General features: G+C 56.8%; 2 protein-coding genes across 2 annotated transcripts; one reads left to right on the plus strand and one right to left on the minus strand.

The window, feature by feature from the left end:
• Positions 1-897: 897 nt before the first annotated feature.
• On the plus strand, positions 898-7,763 carry Syde1 (synapse defective Rho GTPase homolog 1). Its single transcript, XM_055611971.1, has 8 exons — positions 898-1,043; positions 2,498-2,839; positions 2,973-3,623; positions 3,774-3,988; positions 4,786-4,912; positions 5,122-5,282; positions 5,955-6,180; positions 6,366-7,763. Exons 1-8 carry the CDS (start codon positions 956-958, stop codon positions 6,767-6,769), a joined length of 2,214 nt encoding a protein of 737 aa, XP_055467946.1. The 5' UTR covers positions 898-955; the 3' UTR covers positions 6,770-7,763.
• Position 7,764: 1 nt separating this feature from the next.
• Positions 7,765-17,519, minus strand: Ilvbl (ilvB acetolactate synthase like). Its single transcript, XM_055611972.1, has 16 exons — positions 17,434-17,519; positions 17,041-17,185; positions 15,474-15,675; positions 15,225-15,352; positions 15,003-15,141; positions 14,796-14,907; positions 13,257-13,356; positions 12,826-12,923; positions 12,589-12,725; positions 11,016-11,150; positions 9,109-9,223; positions 8,857-9,026; positions 8,712-8,782; positions 8,556-8,627; positions 8,286-8,391; positions 7,765-8,204 (listed from the first exon to the last, which is right to left on the minus strand). Exons 2-16 carry the CDS (start codon positions 17,173-17,175, stop codon positions 8,026-8,028), a joined length of 1,899 nt encoding a protein of 632 aa, XP_055467947.1. The 5' UTR covers positions 17,176-17,185; positions 17,434-17,519; the 3' UTR covers positions 7,765-8,025.
• Positions 17,520-17,765: the final 246 nt, after the last annotated feature.

Below are 17,765 nucleotides of genomic sequence, written 5' to 3' on the forward strand. Positions count from 1 at the left end.
AACCCAGCGCTCACACGGCAGCTCCCAGCTTCCCGTAACTCATCCTCACACTGACATGCGCGCAAACAAAACACCGGCGGACATAAAACAAAGGCAGATACAACTGAAAGTCTAGCTGTGAGAATGAGCCCAAACCTAGATTTTCTTTCTGTCGTCCGGTCTCGAGAGGCACCGCTGTGACGTCATCGGCTTCGAGGACGTCACCGAGCCAGGGCTATGCTAGCGTACTTCGCCTTGGACCTTCAGAGCTGTGAACTCTAATCCGCTTTATAAAGTTGTCCAGCTTCGGGTGTTTCATTACTAATTAAAAAGTGCTAACGCACCCTCCGCCTGCATGTGCCTCCAGACCACCCGGTTTCGAGTCCCCGTCCCCTGGCCGTCAGCGCTGCCGCCGACGAGGTCGGCTCTACCGGGCCCCTTTCCTGACCCGAAAGCAGCCGACAGCATCGCGGCTGTCCGACCCCACTCAGCCTGAGGACCCGCTGTAGTGGCTAGAGTTGGGGAGTGAGAGGATTGGGACGGAGCGGTGTGGGGCAAAGAATGGGGTGATCGAGGCAGGGTCGTGGGCGGGGTACTGGGTGAGGTGGGGGCTCGACGGACGGGACGGGAGGAGAGGCGTGAGGTTACGAGTACCCGGGACGCGTCTTTCGGAGGGCCAACAATTTGCTGCGTGCCACCACGCAGGAGGATGGTTAGGAAGGCCCCAGCCTGTGCCGTGAGCTCCGTAGGTGAAGAGGGGCTCCTCGGTCCGGACCCCGCTCCCGGCCCCTCCCGGCCCCAGGCGACTACATCTCCCAGCATCGCCTGCTCCGGCCGCGGGAAGGGAAAAGAAAAAAAAAAAAAAAAAAAAAAAGTTAAGGCCAAGCATTCCCGGAATGCGCTTCCTGCTGGCGCGGGCCGGGGGGCGGGCGGCCGCAGCCCCGGGGCGCGCACTCGGCCGGGCCGCGGCCCCAGCATGGCCGAGCCGCTGCTCAGGAAGACCTTCTCCCGCCTGCGGGGCCGGGAGAAACTTCCTCGGAAAAAGTCCGACGCCAAGGATCGCGGTGAGCGCGGGGGCTCGCGGAGACGGGGAGACGGGCGCGCCGCCCGGCCTGAGGTCCCCGGGTCCCCCGTAGGGTGCGCAGCGGGACCCAGGGGCTGAGCCGGGACGCAGCTCCGATGCGGGAGAGAAGTGTGCGCCGGACCTCTGCGAGGCGGGGTCTGCGGACCGTTATGTGCGGTCGGCCCGAGGTGCCATTCCCGTGGGTTCCTCGCGAGGCCCGGCGCGGAGGGCGGAGGGGGGGGCGCGCCTGGGACAGGAAACGGGGCCTGGACGGGAGCCCGGGGGGTGGTTGGGGGACCAGCTGTGCGGAATGGAAACGGGCTGTCCCGGCGGCGGGCACCAGAGCCCTGCGGGATGCCAGGAGGGGGCGCGCGGCTGCGGCCGGCGGAGGTGGTGCGGGTAGTGTCGGTTACTGCAGCCTTTTCCTACCTCCGGGCCGTGGCCGTCGCACCTACTGCGGGCGGCCGCAAGAAACTGCCCTCTTCATTCAGACAGGGAAACCGACGTGGAGGTTGGGTGGCCTGTCCAGGGCCTGTCCTTTGAACTGTGGTGATGACAGAGACCTGAAGCAGAGTGCTAGGGGTGGAAATGGATGCTTCAGTCTGGGGAGTCTACAGACGGACAGACAGACCCTTAGAGAAATGAGAGCTGTATGGGTAGGGGGCCTGGGAAGGAACCGGGTCAAAGAGGGAGGCCACCACCCCATGGGCTGTTTCCTCCCTGGCCTTTCCCAGTGAGTCCCAAGTTTCCCAGGGCCAGAGAAGGGACCCGGGTGCCCACACATAAACACACACAGGAAATCAACCATGATGTCAGGGAGAGAATGGAGCCAAGACGGGGAGGTGGGGTGGTGTACGAGGTACTGACTGTAGGAATCTGGCCTGGGCTGAGCACGGTCCAGGAGGGCCTTGGAGCCGAGTTTGGAGAGTGGCAGGGGGGAAACCAGCACTCCTTGTCACGTTTCCTGTCCTGCCTCAGTCCAGCATCGTCCGCTGGGGCTCAGGAGCAGGGCTGCAAACCCCATTGTTTAAAACTGCTTCTCACACTGAGCTCCTGCCAAGGGGATAGAGAATCTAGACATGGAGCATCAGGGAAATGACTTGCTCAAGACTGCTCAGCGACCACTCGATGCGACGGGGAAGATGTACGACTCTGCACCAGTATTAATGAGCGGTCTGGAAGAGGGGCGACAGCCAAAGGGACCCGAGGTCCCAGGGACAGCTGACCTGGACTCTTGAGGCTGATTCATGGTCCCCCTTGGAATGCTAGGGGCAGGGGCAGGAGACCCCCAAACTAGGGACTGGGGAGGCATCGGCTAGGGACATGACTTAGGCCCAGGATGATAAAGTGCTTCCTTGCTGTCAGTGAGGGCTGAAGCCAACTAGCTGGACCTGCTGCCCTGGACTGAGGCGGATCCGGGGACTTGAGAGTTGGGGTCTCTTCGTTTTCCGCCAGGCCGCCCAGCCCAGCCCTCAGAGCCCAAGTCCCCAGAACCGGAGCTGCAGGTCCTTGAAGGGTCCCAGGCTGGAGCAGAGGGACCCCCCAGCCCTGAGGCACCTCGCAGCCCTGCCCGGGGAGCCTACCTGCAGAGCCTGGAACCCAGCAGCCGCCGGTGGGTGCTAGGTGGGGCCAAGCCGCCTGAGGAGATCTCTCTGGGGCCTGGGACGTCCGGCAGTGGGGAGCCTGCTGGTGAGATTTGGTATAACCCTATCCCCGAAGAAGACCCCAGACTACCAGCACCTGAGCCCTTGGGGTCACAGCCAGCCGCCTCCGAGCCAGAAGGCCCAGTCACCCAAGGTAGGCGCAGAGCGTTTTACTGTCACAGTCGCACCTGCGAGCATGTACAAGCCTCACACCCCAGAGCCCAGGTGTGCCCAAGCCTCCTAGCCCAGGTCCAGGCCCAGGCCCCTGATGTTTGCTCTCCCGACAGCTGCAGCCCCTGCCAGCACCCCTACCAAAACATCCCGCACCAAGTCCCCAGGCCCTGCCAGGCGGCTCTCTATGAAGATGAAGAAGCTGCCGGAGCTGCGGCGCCGCCTGAGCCTCCGAGGTACCCGCACCAGCCGGGAGCGGGAGCGAGAGAGGAGCGCCCCAGCAGGCTCTGTCATCAGCCGCTACCACCTGGACAGCAGCGTAGGGACCCCTGGGCAGGCATCAGTGGCTGGAGGCACGCGGAGCCCAAGGGGTGGGTACCTCAGCGACGGCGATTCGCCGGAGCGTCCTGGGGGACCACCCTCACCCGCTGCCTTCCGGCCGTATGAGGTGGGACCGTCAGCCCGCGCGCCTCCGGCTGCACTCTGGGGGCGTCTCAGCCTGCACCTGTATGGGCTGAGGGGCCTGCGTCCGACTCCGGCGGCCGCTCCTCGAGATCTCTGCTGCCTTCTGCAAGTGGATGGGGTAGCTCGGGCGCGCACGGGGCCCCTGCGGGGTGGACCAGACTTCCTGAGGCTGGACCACACCTTCCACCTGGAGCTGGAAGCTGCTCGGCTGCTGCGGGCCCTGGTCCTTGCGTGGGACCCAGGTGTGAGGCGGCACCGGCCCTGTGCCCAGGGCACTGTGCTGCTGCCAACCGTCTTTCGAGGTAAGACATGGGACTTCTGGGAAGGAAGGGCAGGACACAAGACCCAGCTTAGGGCACCTTCTCCCACAGCCCCGTGGGGTCTGGGCTTCATGAGTGTAGGGTGTCAGAACCTTGGAGACAGAATTGGCTCAGTCCTCCTCGCATCTTTAGGGTGCCAAGCCCAACAGCTGGCTGTTCGCCTGGAACCCCAGGGGCTTCTGTACGCCAAGCTAACTCTGTCAGAACAGCAAGAAGCCCCTCTCCCAGCCGGGCCCCGGGTCTTTGGCCTCCCGCTGCAGCTGCTGGTAGAACGCGAGCGGTCCCCAGGCCAGGTGCCTCTCATCATCCGGAAGTGTGTGGGGCAGATCGAGCGCCGAGGCCTGCGGGTGAGCCCTTGCCCCGACTCCTGCTGCCTTAGACCCCTTCGCTGTGACCCTTCACCAACCTGAGCTGCTCTGGGGTCCAACACTCACCTCAGGGAAAAGAGATCCTTCCCTGTAGTGCCAGGACCCACAGACCATCTGTCCAGTCTATTACATGATTTCAGTGCGCACGGAGCTCAGTCTTTTGGAAATGACTGACAGTTCACAAATGTTCCGCTAGCTGGGAGGGGAGTTCAGAAAGGAGGCATCCTAGTGTGGTGGCACACACCAGTTTCAGAAAAACCGGAGAGGAGGAGAGGTCTGGGACAGCTGAAAACAGGCCCTGACTTGCTCAGGTTAGTAAGAGAAGGCTTCCTGGAAGGTGTGAACTGTAAAGTCAGAGGGAAGGGACTCAGGACAGGTGGTCCACACTCAGGGATTCAGAGAGCGAGGTTATGTGTCTGGAGTTGGGGTTTTTCCCCTGGTGCTGGGGATTGACCTCAGGGTGTCATGCACGATCAGCAAGCATTTTTACCGTTGAGCTCTACCCTTAGCCTTCATTTTAGTTTTGAGACAGGCTCCCCTTCAACACACTCTAGCCTATAGCCCGGGTGACCTTCCTGCCGTGGCCTCAGAGTGCTCAAGTACTAGGAGTGGGCCAGGGGCACTGTGACAGTTGTTCCAGCAGTGGGAAGGGAGCCAGTGAAGATGCGTTTGCACGGCCCCACCCTCCAGTCACCCTTGTCCAGACATCCAGCCCCAACCCGGCGGATCTGCTGTCTGTGGCCCCAGGGGGACATTCCTTCCGGCCCTGTCCCCAGGTAGTGGGGCTGTACCGCCTGTGCGGCTCGGCGGCGGTGAAGAAGGAGCTTCGGGATGCCTTTGAGCAGGACAGCGCAGCCGTGTGCCTCTCTGAAGATGTGTACCCCGATATCAATGTCATCACAGGTCAGTGTGGCATCTCTCCCTTGCCTGCCCATTCCTTTCACGGCCACCCCCAGGCCAGCAGGGAGGCCCCAGTGAAACCTCGTCTGCCCTGGCTGATGGTGTTTCCATGTCCTAGGCCTGCCTTCTTCCCACCACCACTGGAAGCACCAGTGACCCCTCTGGCTTCAGAAGCCAGGATGTCTTAACCAGAGGCGACCCTCTGTCCACAGGCATCCTCAAGGATTATCTCCGGGAGCTGCCCACTCCACTCATCACCCAGCCCCTATATCAGGTGGTGCTAGAGGCCATGGCCCAGGGGCACCCAAGCAGGGCTTCCCTGGGTCCCGAGGGCACCAGAGGGCTCCTCAGCTGCCTGCCAGACGTGGAGAGGGTAAGTTGGCTGTGCTGGGAGACTTGGGACACAGATAGCAGGTGGTAGCAGTGGAGCGATTTAACTAAACGTGGCTGAGATGTAATCATCAAACACGATCGTCACATCCCAACAAAAGCATGTGGTGTTCACCTGTCAATTAGGAAATCAAGGCCCAGGTTAGTCAAACAGCCAAGATTTATCCAAAACACACACTCTAGCCAGGCACATGTAGAGGCACATGGTCTACTCCTAGCACTCAAGAGTCAAAGGCAAGCAGATTTCAACTTGGAGGCCAGCCTGAGCCACATAGCTAGTTCTAAGCCAGGCTGGGCTGCGTAGCAAACTGAGCAAACAGGTCCGCCAACCTAACACAAGCAAAATTCCTAGCTGTGAGATCTTCGAGACCTCCTTGAAGCTCTGTGTTTTTGTTTGTCTGTGAGGTAAAATTCATGTTCCTGTTGCCTAACAAAAGTGGGTTGGAGTTCAAGCCTCTTCATGCGGAAGCTAAGTTGCTGTTATCGTAAATCTCAACTTCAGCAAAGCGCATTCCTAATGCGAGCGTCTCCCCTATGTCTATCAGACCCTGAACCCCGAAGTTCCTCTGCGATAAGGCACCCCTGAGAGTCCCCAAAGTGTAACAAGGGCTCAGGGTTGCCGGCCTTGCGCTCACCCTGGTGACCCTCTCAACAGGCCACCCTGACCCTTCTCCTGGACCACCTGCGCCTTGTCTCCTCCTTCCACACCCACAACCGCATGACCCCCCAGAACCTGGCAGTGTGCTTTGGCCCGGTGCTGCTGCCAGCGAGACAGACGCCCGCCTGGCCCCGGCTCCGGAGTTCCGGCCCAGGAGTCACCAGCGCGGTGGACTTCAAGCGCCACATTGAGGTCCTGCATTACCTGTTACAGTCTTGGCCAGGTGAACACAGCCCAGCCCCGTCAGCCTCCCTTACCATAAATATGCTTCCCCACTGGCCAGTCATGGGCTGGGATCTGAGGAGGCCCACACAGCTCGGGGGAGTTCGACTTGTAAGCTTGTCAGTCAGGGACCTAGATGCCGCTCCCTCACATGGCAACTCACAGCCCTCCCTGTGGACCCCACAGATATCCGCCGCCCCCCAGAGGCCCCGGAAGATGCGCCATATTTGCGGCCCAAACGACAACCACCGCCTCACTTGCCGCTGGCAGGCCCGGAAGTTGTGACTCGGCCCCGAGGCCGCGGAGGCCCTGAAAGTCCCCCAAGCAACCGCTATGCTGGCGACTGGAGCGTGTGTGGACGAGATTTACTGCCGCGTGAGCGGGACTTTCTCTCTGCGCCTGACTATGACCACGTGACAGGCAGTGACAGTGAAGAAGATGATGACGACACCGGAGAGCCAAGGGGAACTACTGACTTCGAAGATGAGTTTGATGCACCCTTCAACCCACATCTGAATCTCAAAGATTTTGATGCCCTCATCCTGGATCTGGAAAGAGAACTCTCCAAGCAGATCAATGTGTGCCTCTGAGCCCTGGGTACTAAGGAACTGCTTCTTGGTTGCTAAGGACCAGGTTCTGATTACTGGTAACTGGGTTCCAAGTTACTAAGGCAGTACCCTGAAAACCTAAAAGGACCTGACCAGAGTTGCTCAGACTGAGCTCCTGGTTGCTAGAGAATTGCCAAGGGACCAGCCTCCCATGCTGAGAACCATTCCCAGCTCCTAGTGCCATCGTTTGGGCCCTAGTTGCAAAGAGCAGGCTCTTGACATTTTAAGCACTCATGCCATGGCCCCTCTCCTGACCACTAGGGCTTCTCTTTCTGCTGGAGACAGTTGTGCTTGCTAGGCTGGCCTCTCTTGCCTCCCCTTGGCAGGGGAACACCAATTACTGTGACATCACCCTGGGGTGTGGAGACATCCCTAGTCAAACCCTCTTGCTGCTGCCAACCAAACCAGTATTAGCATTGAGCAGTACACGCGGTCTCTCTCTCCCTTGAAGTGTCTAAGGACAATCACGAGGTTCTGCTTAAGAGAAACAGCCCTAGACTTGGCCTCCATCTGTGAAAGGGCAGGCTGGGGCTTACAGAAAAACAGCTGGTTTCCTGTAACCCTCCCTTCTAGGGAGGACCCCACGATCAATCTCCATCCAGCAAATGGAGACAGAATCTGATGTTTGCTTTCCCCAGTAGCCCCCCAACCCCGAAAAACTGAGCACTTAGCCCCTCCCCTTTGGAGGGACCCCACCTGAGGTATCAGGCTGGGGGCACTTTGGTACGGAAAATATTTATTGCCTCCATGCATGTGTGTGTGTGTGTGTGTGTGTGTGTGAGGATTCGTGTGCACTGGCCTGTCTGGAGTGGGCATGTGGAACTCTTTCAGGGACCATAGATCGGGATAGGATTTGCCATCTCCTGGCACCCCAAAATCCCCAGTGATCAAGTGGGAGAGTTAGGGCCCCTTCCTGTCTCTCACTTCTTTCCACCACTTCCATCTTTGTGGACAATAAATAAACCAGTATACACAAGTTCTGTGACAGAGTCCTTGGGCTCATGTAGGCAAGAGGTTTATTCATTTTATAAGAGGGAGAAAGGGTCCAGCTGGGCCTATGGAAAGAGCCACCCACGGCTGCCAAGGTGCCTCTTGGAGCTTTGGTCCCTCCATTTCCCGCTCAGAGGGTTGAAGGGTTGTTGGACTTTGTGAGACAAGCTCAGAGCAGACCAGAAAACACTCCAGATAGGCCAGGCATTGTCCAGATACAAGGAGGCAAGCACACGAACCCATGGGCTCTATACAGAAATGGAGCCATCTCTGAAATCTGTCCTCCCGATCAGGATGTTGACAACGACTGCGTGGCCCTCCCTGCACAGCTGCTGGCCATCACGCAGTACCTTGACCACTTGATCCGCATTGTCCCGGGACAGCATCAATCCCCGGGCCCCTAGGCCCATGGCTGCCTTGTGATAATCTAAAAGAAAAGGAGAGTAGCAGAGGGTCCCCCAGGAGAGGAATAGAAGCCCAGCTGGGCCAGAGCCCCCTGACTGCTCACCAGTGTAAGCCAGGCTACAGGCCACGTCACTGCCCAGCCTGGGCACCTGCTCCCTAGAAATCTGGGTCCACCCTGCATCATTCCCTACCAGGGCCATCACTGGTACCTGTAGGGGAAAAAAAAGAGGGGCGGCAGCCTTCAACCCAAAGGTCTGACCAGCCACAAGACAGGCCTGTGGCCCACTGAGGAAGTCCCCCTCCCCCAGGCCACCCTGGATGATGTGTCCCAGAACTCTGGGCATAAGCTTCCCACAGGGCAGAGCCCAGTCACCTTGTGCCTGACGAATGTGTCAAACTCGATGAGGCTGTAGCCAAAGGCTCCATCCCCAAACACACACCAGACCTGGGGTAGTGGGGAGATGACCCAGGGCAGTTAGGGTAGTTCACAGCCCACAAGGCTGCGGGTCCCCCACATGCAATGCCTCACCTCAGCATCTGGCTGACACAGTTTGGCCCCAAGTGCAAAACCGGCGCCAACTCCCAGAGTCCCAAAGGCCCCTGGAAAGATAAGAGCAAACTGCCGTGACCGGTCCGTGTAGTGCAAGTTGCCGCAGGTGTGGGCCCCTCCTTACCAGGGTCGAGCCAGCGCAGGGGCCCTCGGGGTTGCACCAGGTAGGCAGCAGTGGCCACGAAGTCCCCACCGTCCACCACCAGAAGCGCGTTGTCAGGCAGAATGTCCTCCACCTGCTGTAACACTCGCACTGGGTTCAGGTGCTGGGATACAGGCATTAAAGCCTTGTCCCTGAAACAGGACGACAACGGTCAGCAGGAGGTCAGTCCCCTCCACTCCTTTCCGCTGCCATGTCCACTCCACCCAGACTGACCGATAAGTCTGCTCCTTCTGCTGGTCGGCTTTCCGAAGCTCCTCAGCCCAATCGGAGGCCCATGTCTGACCCTGAAGGCCTTCCACCAGCTTGATCATGAAAGAGCCCACATCTCCTAGGAAAGGAAGAAGGCACAGCTGTAGGGCCAGCTGCACGGCAGCAGCTTCCCCGTGCCCTTCCAGCACCAAACGGAACAGCTCCAAATATCCCAGGTCCAGATACAACAGAGCTAAGAGTAGCATCTGAGAAGAAAGCAGGGGAGTGGGCCAGAGGTGTTCTTAGGAAAAAGCAGGTGAAATCCCTCAAAGAGCCTCTGAGAACCAGTGAGGGGATCCTGGCAAGATGGAATGCGAGGCTTGGGAAACGATTTGCAGGGAAGACCAAGCTGGCCCCATTACCTCCCTGCTTCTCACGTCTCAGCGGCAGGCACCACATCCCAGCAATTCTGCCTCCAAAATCTGTCACCCACCAGGGAACTCTTTCAAGCCCAAGCACATGGGAACTTGTAGCAAGCACTGAATGAGTGATGGTTTTCTTTCTCACTCTCCCTCTTGAGAAACGAACAGACACAAATTCAGAGATGTGGCTTCTTGCCCAATCTGTCCTCACAGTAGCTCATGTAATTTCTGTCCTGCCCCTCCCCCAGCTATTAAATTTGCAGTACTGGGGACCAAACCCTAATCTGGAACATCCCAGGTAAACACTTCAGCACCTAAAAAAAGAAGTATTACATTTATTTACTGTGTGTGTGTGTGTGTGTGTGTGTGTGTGTGTGTGTGTGTGTGTTGGGGGTTGGGATGAGCAACACTGACAGTGTGGAAGTCTTCCCATCATGTGGGCTCAGCCCTCTTTTGGTGGTGTTTTTTACTTATTATTAGTTCCCTGTTTTTTTGTTTTTTTTTTTTTTTTTTTAGATAGGCTCTCACTATGAAGCACTGGCTGACCTGGAACTCTATGTACCATAAGCTAGCCTTGAACCCAGAAATCTATCTGCCTCTGCCTCCTCAGTGCTAGGATTAAAAAGCCCTGTGCCACCAAACGTAGCAAAAATGCCCACCCTCAGGCCTTTTTTTGGCAGGGTATCACACTGTAGCCCAGGAAAGCCTTAAACTCACTGTTCAACCAGAGTTTGACCCAAGCTCTCAGTGTGCTTCCGGCCCGGGGTTACCTGTGTGCTCGGCCCTCACTTGGTACACAGCACACTCCTTTAACTCCTGCCCTCGAAGGCAGAGGCAGGCAGAGCTCTGTGGGGTGGGGGCAGGGCAGGCAGAGCTACGTGGCGAGACCTTCTTTTGACACAAACAAACAAGGATGCTGTTTGTTTGTGTGTGCTACCCAAGTGCACTGCAGGTTCTTCTCTTTTGAGATAGGTCTTGCTAGGAAAGTTACACCAACAGACCTCCAATAGATAATCATCCGGCTTCTGTCCCCCCTCCCCCCCCACACACATGGAGCAGCTGGAATCACAGGCATCCAGCCCCTCCCTGCCCCAGCCTGCCCGCTTCAGCCTGCTGCCCACCACCTCTGGGAGAGATCTTCCCAAGCACACAAGGTGGTCCTGCTTCTCTGGAGAAATCGAAAGGAGCCTGATGCCCATATTACAAGAGAGTCCCGGTCCATAGAACAGCGGGCAGAGTTTGACTTGAAAAGGGAGCAAAAGTCAGGAGAGCTAGAATAATGAAGACGCTCAAGGACCACGGTCCAGCGGAAAGCAGCAGAAGTCGATCACATGCAAAACCCCAAACCTCCCTCGAACCCACCCTCTTCTTTCGGAAGCGCCCATCAGCCTGCAGGCAGATGTGTCTCCCCTGGCACAGGGTCCACACCTGACACAGTTCAAGCCAGCCACAGCAGCGGCAAGATGAAGAGCGAGCCCGCACACGGTGGGGACTGCTGGGTATGCTCACCCTGCACAGCCTCCTGGGGCTTCCAGAAGATGTCTGAGTTGAGCAACATTTCCTCCCGGTTCCGATTGACGATGATGATTTTGCTCTTGCGGTTGAGGACACGGCCATAAGACAGGCGGAAATCACACACGGCTCCTGGGGTGACAGGCAGGGCATCAATGGGCACCACCTCATCCTCGATTCACTGCGGCACACTGAATGTACAACAGTCCCCTTTCTTTACGTCCCTTCCTTTGTGCCACGTGCAGGGACTTTACAGCTGTTTACGTTGGGGGGAGAGGGTTGCATGCAGGGGTCAATTTTCTCCTCCCCCTATATGTGTTCCAAGATCAAACTCAGCTCATCAGACTTGGCAACAAGCACTTTTACCCACTTTTTCACTAAGCCATCTAGCCAGGATGATTTTGTGGCTCTTGATTCTGGACAGGCTTCTTGAGTGGTTCTGATCAAGCATGGCAAAAGCAATGGTATGGCATACTGAGACAGGGTTCAAGAGGCCATTAAGGTTGGGGTATACGTAGCTCAGTAGCAGAACACTTGCTGAGCATGTGCAAGGTCCTGGGATTACAGGTTCTAGCCTTAACAAAGAAGAAGAGGAAAGCAGCAGGAGGAGGAGAAGGAAGAGGAAGAGGAGAGAAGGAAGAGGAGGAGGAGAGAAGGAAGAGGAGAAGGAGGAGGAGAAGGAAGAAGAGGAGGAGGAAGAAGAAGAAGAGAAGGAGGAGGAAGAAGAGGAGAAGGAGGAAGAAGAAGAGGAGAAGGAGGAGGAAGAAGAGGAGGAGAAGGAGGAAGAGGAAGAGGAACCAATAAGCATGTGACTTAACCAGGCTGGTCTTCGGAGAGTGGGGCTTGAGGGCAGGGGACCCATGGACCTTGAGGAGTGGTGTGAGGGGCACATGTGGAGACTCTGTTATCCAACCCCAAGACATACCTAGATTAGCCACAGAGACAGACACCCCACCTCTTACCATCCTTTGGTTCATGTATGAGCCCAACCAAAGAGAGAATTCTTACCTACCTGCTAGTGAGACATGAGCAATCAAAAACTTATCATAAACCACTCGATATGGGCTACCATTACAGCCCTATCAGCGTTTCAGTCAGTAACAGTTCATGTACATGACTGTGGGCTTGTGAATGACGTGACCCAGCACTGTCCGGGACACCCACTGGGTTGTGTATGCACACTGAAAATCCACACAAGAAAATCACTTAGGGACACATTTCCCAGAATGCATTCTGTCATTAAGCAGTACATAGCTGTACAGAGCAAAAGCTTACAGGGCACACCCTGTTTTGTGCCTGAGGGGACACAAAAAGCTTTGTGTAAAAATATGTGTGCAGCACAGCAAGTGCCCCCAGGGTATGCACCCTCTCCGGGAAGCCAGGTCACAGCACAGAGCTGCAGTTTGGGGTGGGTCGGCTGGCTCGCGTATTCAGGCTTGTTCAATGGCCTTTAGAAGGGAAGGGGTAGGTGCAGAGACAGACAGATGAGTGATCGTGAAGGAAGGGTGGTAGAGACGAGGACGGGCAAGGTCGGGGCTGAAGGAAGAGAAGGAGAGGAGACTGAACCCACCTGCGAGCACAACAACATCGGCTTTCTTCAGGGCAGCACTGCGGTTCTGTCGGATATGGAGGGGATGGTTGCGGCCCAGCAGCCCGCGAGACATGCCCCCCAGGAAGCAGGGGACACCTAGGGTCTCCACAGCAGCCCTGGGGTGTCCAGGTAGCGCAGACGTCAGTATGGCCAAGGCCAGTGGAACACCAAGAACCAAGACCATGATTTTAAGATTTAAAGGAAGGGGTTCCTCACCTAAGCTTGTTGGCAGGAATAGGGGGCAACAGGGCCTGGCTTCCCAGCACCAGCAGGGGCTTCTTGGCCCGGCTCAGGATCTCCACACAGCGCTGGACCTGTGGTGACAGGTAGAGATCAAAGGGCCATCCACAGGCTGGCAAGAAAGCTAGCAGGTAATAGCAGTTGCCTGGAAAGTTGAGTCCCCAGAACCCATGTAAAAGCAGAAAGAGAGCACCATCTCCATAAAGTTGTTCTCAGTCTCCACATGCAAGCAGTGGTACACACGACACACAAACATACACACTTTTTTTTTTTTTCAATTCAAAGGGCCATCTTGGGGTCACAACCAGCCCACAAGATTGAGGTCCCAGTGCTGGCCCAAAGAAAAGATCTCTAAGGCCCCTGGACACCAAGTGGCAGTGATAGGCCATGAAAGAGGGTTGAGTCACCTGCTGGGGAGACGCCTGGGGAATGTCCAAAGGCAGAGGTCCCTCAGGACGAGGCTCCCAGGCCCCAACAAAGAGGTTGGCCAGGCAGTTCTGTAGGTACCTGTGAGAAGAGCGAGAAACCAGTTACCACGGTTAATACAGGATTCTGGAGGCTGGGAAAGCAAGGAGCCAGGAGAGGAATTGGGTGGATAAACCACAGTACAGAAATACTAAATGGCCGAGTCTCCAGCTGCTTATCTGTCCCTTCAGGTAGGTACTCTAATTTGACACAGCTCCCAGGAACATGTAACATGAGCAGAGAAATGATAGCACAGAAACTAGGGCTGTGAGTTAGACCCCAGCTCTACTTTGGGCTAGTTCTTTCACCATCCTGAGCTTCCTCCTCTGTAAAATTGAAGTTTCCAGATCTGCCCTCTTAGGTTATAAGGTGTATTGTGGCTCGGCAGCAAAGCCCTTGCCTAGCGTATGTGAAACCTTAGGAGGAAAACACTTTGCAAAATGCTCTGTCCGTGGGAGTTGTTAATGTTACCCATTCGCTTCTTGCAGTGCCTCTGTCTCTGCGCTCGATGGGCCTCAGGCTGTGAGTTTCTAAGGCCCTGTGACACAAAAAGAAATCCTGCCCAGACCTTGCCCTCAGGAAACACTCAATTTTGAGAAGAAACACTTGAGTGTCAGTGGGAAGTGGTCAGAGTTCAGAGCCAAAGCCTATTTTGTCTGTTAGAATCAAGGCTGCAGGGAGTTAAGATGATGCCAAGAAGACAGGAAGCCGTGGGGACATGATTTAAAAGGAAAGATAATCCAGCACTAGAGAGACTGAGGCAAGAGGGTTCACACCAACTGTGAGCCAGTGTGGGAGGCAGGGAAAAAGCCAGCCTTCCAAGTGAGACCAAGAGGGGACAAGGAAAGAAGGGGACAGAATGACCAGGAGGGCAGGGAGCCTTAAGAACAAGACTACAGACAGACCTGGGCCATCTGTCTATGATCCCTGCATTTGGGAGGCTGAGAAAAGAGGATTTTCAAGTTCCAGAACAGCCTGGGCTACACTGAGTTCTGGGCCAAGATTTTATGGGCAAGGCCACAAAACAAAATCGCCTTTGCTTGATCTCGCCCTCAGAGCAATTCTGGCACGGCAGAGAGTAGGCACCTGACTATCCTGTCCACTGATGTCACCCTACGCCTATCCTACTATCTCCCATTAAGCATCTGGGAGGGTAGAGCAAGAACAAGCAAAGAGAGAAGCCAGAGAAACCCAGGTATGAGGGCGTGGCAGAGGGGGAGGAAATGGAGAAAGAAAGGAAGGGTAGGCAAACCGCTCAAGCTGTGCCTGCTCCTCTCTCTTCTTTCTGGTCACAGGGCCATGCTTTGCTTTGCTAGACCTACCAAGTTCCCTCCTGCCTCAGGACCTTCGCACATGCATTGCTTTTACATGGGATGCTGGTTCCTCCAAGTCCGAGTGTGCTCAGCGAATGAGTGGAAGCAGGAGGGGTGCATGTAGGGAGAAGACTGTGAACAAGGCATACAGGGGTTGTCAGTACTTGCCAGACAACCACTCGACCCATGAGGCCTTTGGGCGATTTGGCTGGTATCATCTCCTTCTCAACCATGAAGTAGGGATACAGCACGTCAAGAGGCAGTTCTACAAACACTGGGCCTGTAGGGAGAGGAAGACTCAGCCTCGGCCCCTGCTGCGGCCGCCCCAGCTGGCTCCTGGGGCCTTACCACTGTGCCGCTCTCTCCTCCACCTACCTGGCGTGCCTGACTGGGCAGCAGCCATTGCAGCTCTTAGGGTAGGTACAATGTCCCGTACCCTTCGCACAGAAGCACAAAACTTGCAGAGCGGCCTGAACAGAGACATCTGATCAATGGCCTGGAGTGCGCCCCGTTTCTGGCAGAGAAGGGGTGGGACAGTTACCAGGCAAGCTTGCGAAGCCTTCCTGGGGACCCTGCCCACCCTTACGGACTAGGCACCTGCAGCAGGGTGCTGGCAGCCCCACCCAGGAGCAGGACTGGGGACTGTGCCACCTGTGCATTCTTCACTGCAGTCACCGTGTTGGTGAGGCCGGGACCGGCCGTCACTGCCGCCACGCCCACTGTCCCTGGAAGACAGAGCCGACGACAGCCATGCCACCCTCCCAGCTGCCAGCCTCTCCCCGGGACCCGCCCTCCGCTCTGCGCCACTGTCCTGCCAGCCCCCAGCCCTCTCTTCAGCACCCTCACCAGTCAGGCGGGCCACCGCATCAGCAGCAAAGACAGCGGTGACCTCATGGCGTGTGTCTACCACCCGGATGCCCAGCTTCTCACAGGCCACGAGCAGTGGGGAGATGTGCCCGCCAACCAGTGTGAAGACAAAACGTACACCATGGGCTCTGAGCACAGCTGCCACGCTCTCTCCACCGTGACGGATGCTTGTCTTGTCCACCTGGGCCAGAGAAGATGAGTAACAAGACAGTCAGAGGCCAGCCTGGAAGCAGGTACAAAAATGTGGGAGTAGGGTCAGAGGACAGAGGAACTTACGCGTTGGCTAGAGACAAACCACTCTATGCCCAATATTCAGAGAAGGGTACACTGTCTTGGCAAATCTTGTCATTCTCTTTTTCCTACAGCTAAAGGTACCAAGCCTTGCCCCAGCGACAGTCTAACAGAACGCACATCTTTCTGTAGCAGTGTTTGGGATTGAACCCTAGGCACAGACTGTTAGGTAAGCACTCTACTGCTGAGCTATATCGTTAGCCTTCTTTTTACTTTTAGTTTGGGACAGGTCTCACTAGGCTTCCCAGGATGGCTTTGAACCCCCTGTGTAGCCTAGGCAGGGCTTGAACTTATGATCATCTTTCCTCACCTTACCAAGTAGCAGGCTGAGATGGGGCCTCTGTTCTTAAGTGACTCAGGAGATTACACTGACTGCTCCAGAGATACTGGCCCAGTGGGGGAGAAAGGAGATGGAGGGCAGATCTACAGGACCCAGGAGAGCTTGGCAAGAGGCAGGAGGCCACTGGCTTGGACTCGTGCCTGCTTTCTGGTACCCCTGCAGGGCCTGGCACCAGAGTGCTAGTTCTATCAGCCTATTGCCTCCCTCTCCCTCTGCTGATGAGGCTCCTGTCCAGCTGACAGGCTGCCAGCAGCCTCATGCCTAGCGCGGTAGTGATTCCTGGCGCGGGCTGCTGTGAGCATCCAAGCCTCAGCAGCTTCACAGTCCCCACACACCTCAAGGTCGGTGACACTGCTCCTGACCAGAAGAGAAAGGACTGGGTGAGGGTGAGAATGCCTCGGAATGGAACAAGTGGTTTACAGGATGACCTGTGGGGTCAGCTCCTTCCAAACCTGTCATCTAGAGCAAATGCTAAACTTTCCTGTGGTTCAGTTTCCTCTTGTGGGCACAAGGACAGAAATGATGGCACCTACTGAAGGTGGTACAGGATGTGCTAAGAAAGCTCCTCCCTGGGAGAGGCTTCGGGCCCATTCCGCCCCCCCCCCCCGCCTGCCTTCCGCCCTCCAACCCCACTATGTTTAAAAAGCCTGCTCTGTTAAAATGACAGTCACCTGCGTATAGAGGTAGGTGGAGGGTGTGTTGTCCAGACAAGGACAGTTCCCTCATTACCTCGTACTAGTTACAAAGTCCAGGCCCATATACAGATTGGCAAAAGGACAGAGCTCTGTAAACAATCTCCCAGCCAGTCACTCTGGACTCGTCGGGACTCGCTTTCCCCACCTGCACAGTGGGGGAGCTGGAGAAGCACCTTCAGTGCGTCCTCCTTACCCCTAGCCCTCCTCCTGCCCTAAGCACCTTGTGCATCAGCTGATACAAGAGCCCCAGTCTGTGAGCGGCGCCCAGCACGGCGGCCACCAGGGTCCCAAAAGCCAGGAGCAGGAACGAGGGGAAGAAGCCCCCGGCAGGTGCAGCGGCCGCAGGAGTTTCCATGAGGCAGAACCTAAGTAAGAAAGCACAGAGCTAGAATCCGAGCGCTATAATCTAATCCGGAAGCAGGATCCTCCGCCCTATCCTGAGCCACGCCCCCGGCATGGCCACGCCACGCCCATAGACGCCTCTAGGAGGGGCCAAGGCCACGCCCCTAGCGAGGCGAATTCCGCCCCCTGACGTCACGGCCTCCAAGCTAAAAGTAGGCCACCGCAGGTCAAGGTGATCGCGGTGGCATCCGGGGTTGTGGTCCGTAATTACCTATTTGTTAATGAACCCGTGGGGATCCCGCGCTCCTCATAGCAGGACCCGGCCTCAGCGGAGAGCCTGCCCCACGCTTACATCATCGCGTCGTAGGGCCACGCTCCCATCAGATCGCGCAGCCCAGGACACGCCCCCAGCCTCACACTTGACCTTTAGTCTCCGGCCGAGGTCACAGTGCAGGAGGATGCTTCTCCAACTACACTGAGCCCCCTCCAACCAGGGCCCTATGACCTTTGCCTACAGGGAAGGTCCCTACTCCATAGGAACTGGGCCGCTGCTGGGTCACGTGACTCGGGCGCGCGCGGGGGTGCCCCTTTTGGCCACTTGGC

Source organism: Psammomys obesus, unplaced genomic scaffold (assembly GCF_907164565.1).
Source record: "Psammomys obesus unplaced genomic scaffold, mPsaObe1.curated_primary_1811, whole genome shotgun sequence".
Lineage (NCBI taxonomy): Eukaryota > Metazoa > Chordata > Mammalia > Rodentia > Muridae > Psammomys > Psammomys obesus.

Bases quoted from the DNA above. Each gene is read 5' to 3' on its own strand.
- Syde1 (XM_055611971.1), top strand. From the start codon at position 956: ATGGCCGAGCCGCTGCTCAGGAAGACCTTCTCCCGCCTGCGGGGCCGG. The intron at 3,624-3,773 runs GTAAGACATGGG...TCGCATCTTTAG, and splicing joins GCTGCCAACCGTCTTTCGAG to GGTGCCAAGCCCAACAGCTG. The intron at 3,989-4,785 runs GTGAGCCCTTGC...CCCTGTCCCCAG, and splicing joins TCGAGCGCCGAGGCCTGCGG to GTAGTGGGGCTGTACCGCCT.
- Ilvbl (XM_055611972.1), bottom strand. From the start codon at position 17,175: ATGGAAACTCCTGCGGCCGCTGCACCTGCCGGGGGCTTCTTCCCCTCG. The intron at 13,357-14,795 runs GCAAGTACTGAC...CTCTTCTCACAG, and splicing joins ATGGGTCGAGTGGTTGTCTG to GTACCTACAGAACTGCCTGG. The intron at 11,151-12,588 runs GTGGGTTCAGTC...CTGTCACCCCAG, and splicing joins CGATGTTGTTGTGCTCGCAG to GAGCCGTGTGTGATTTCCGC.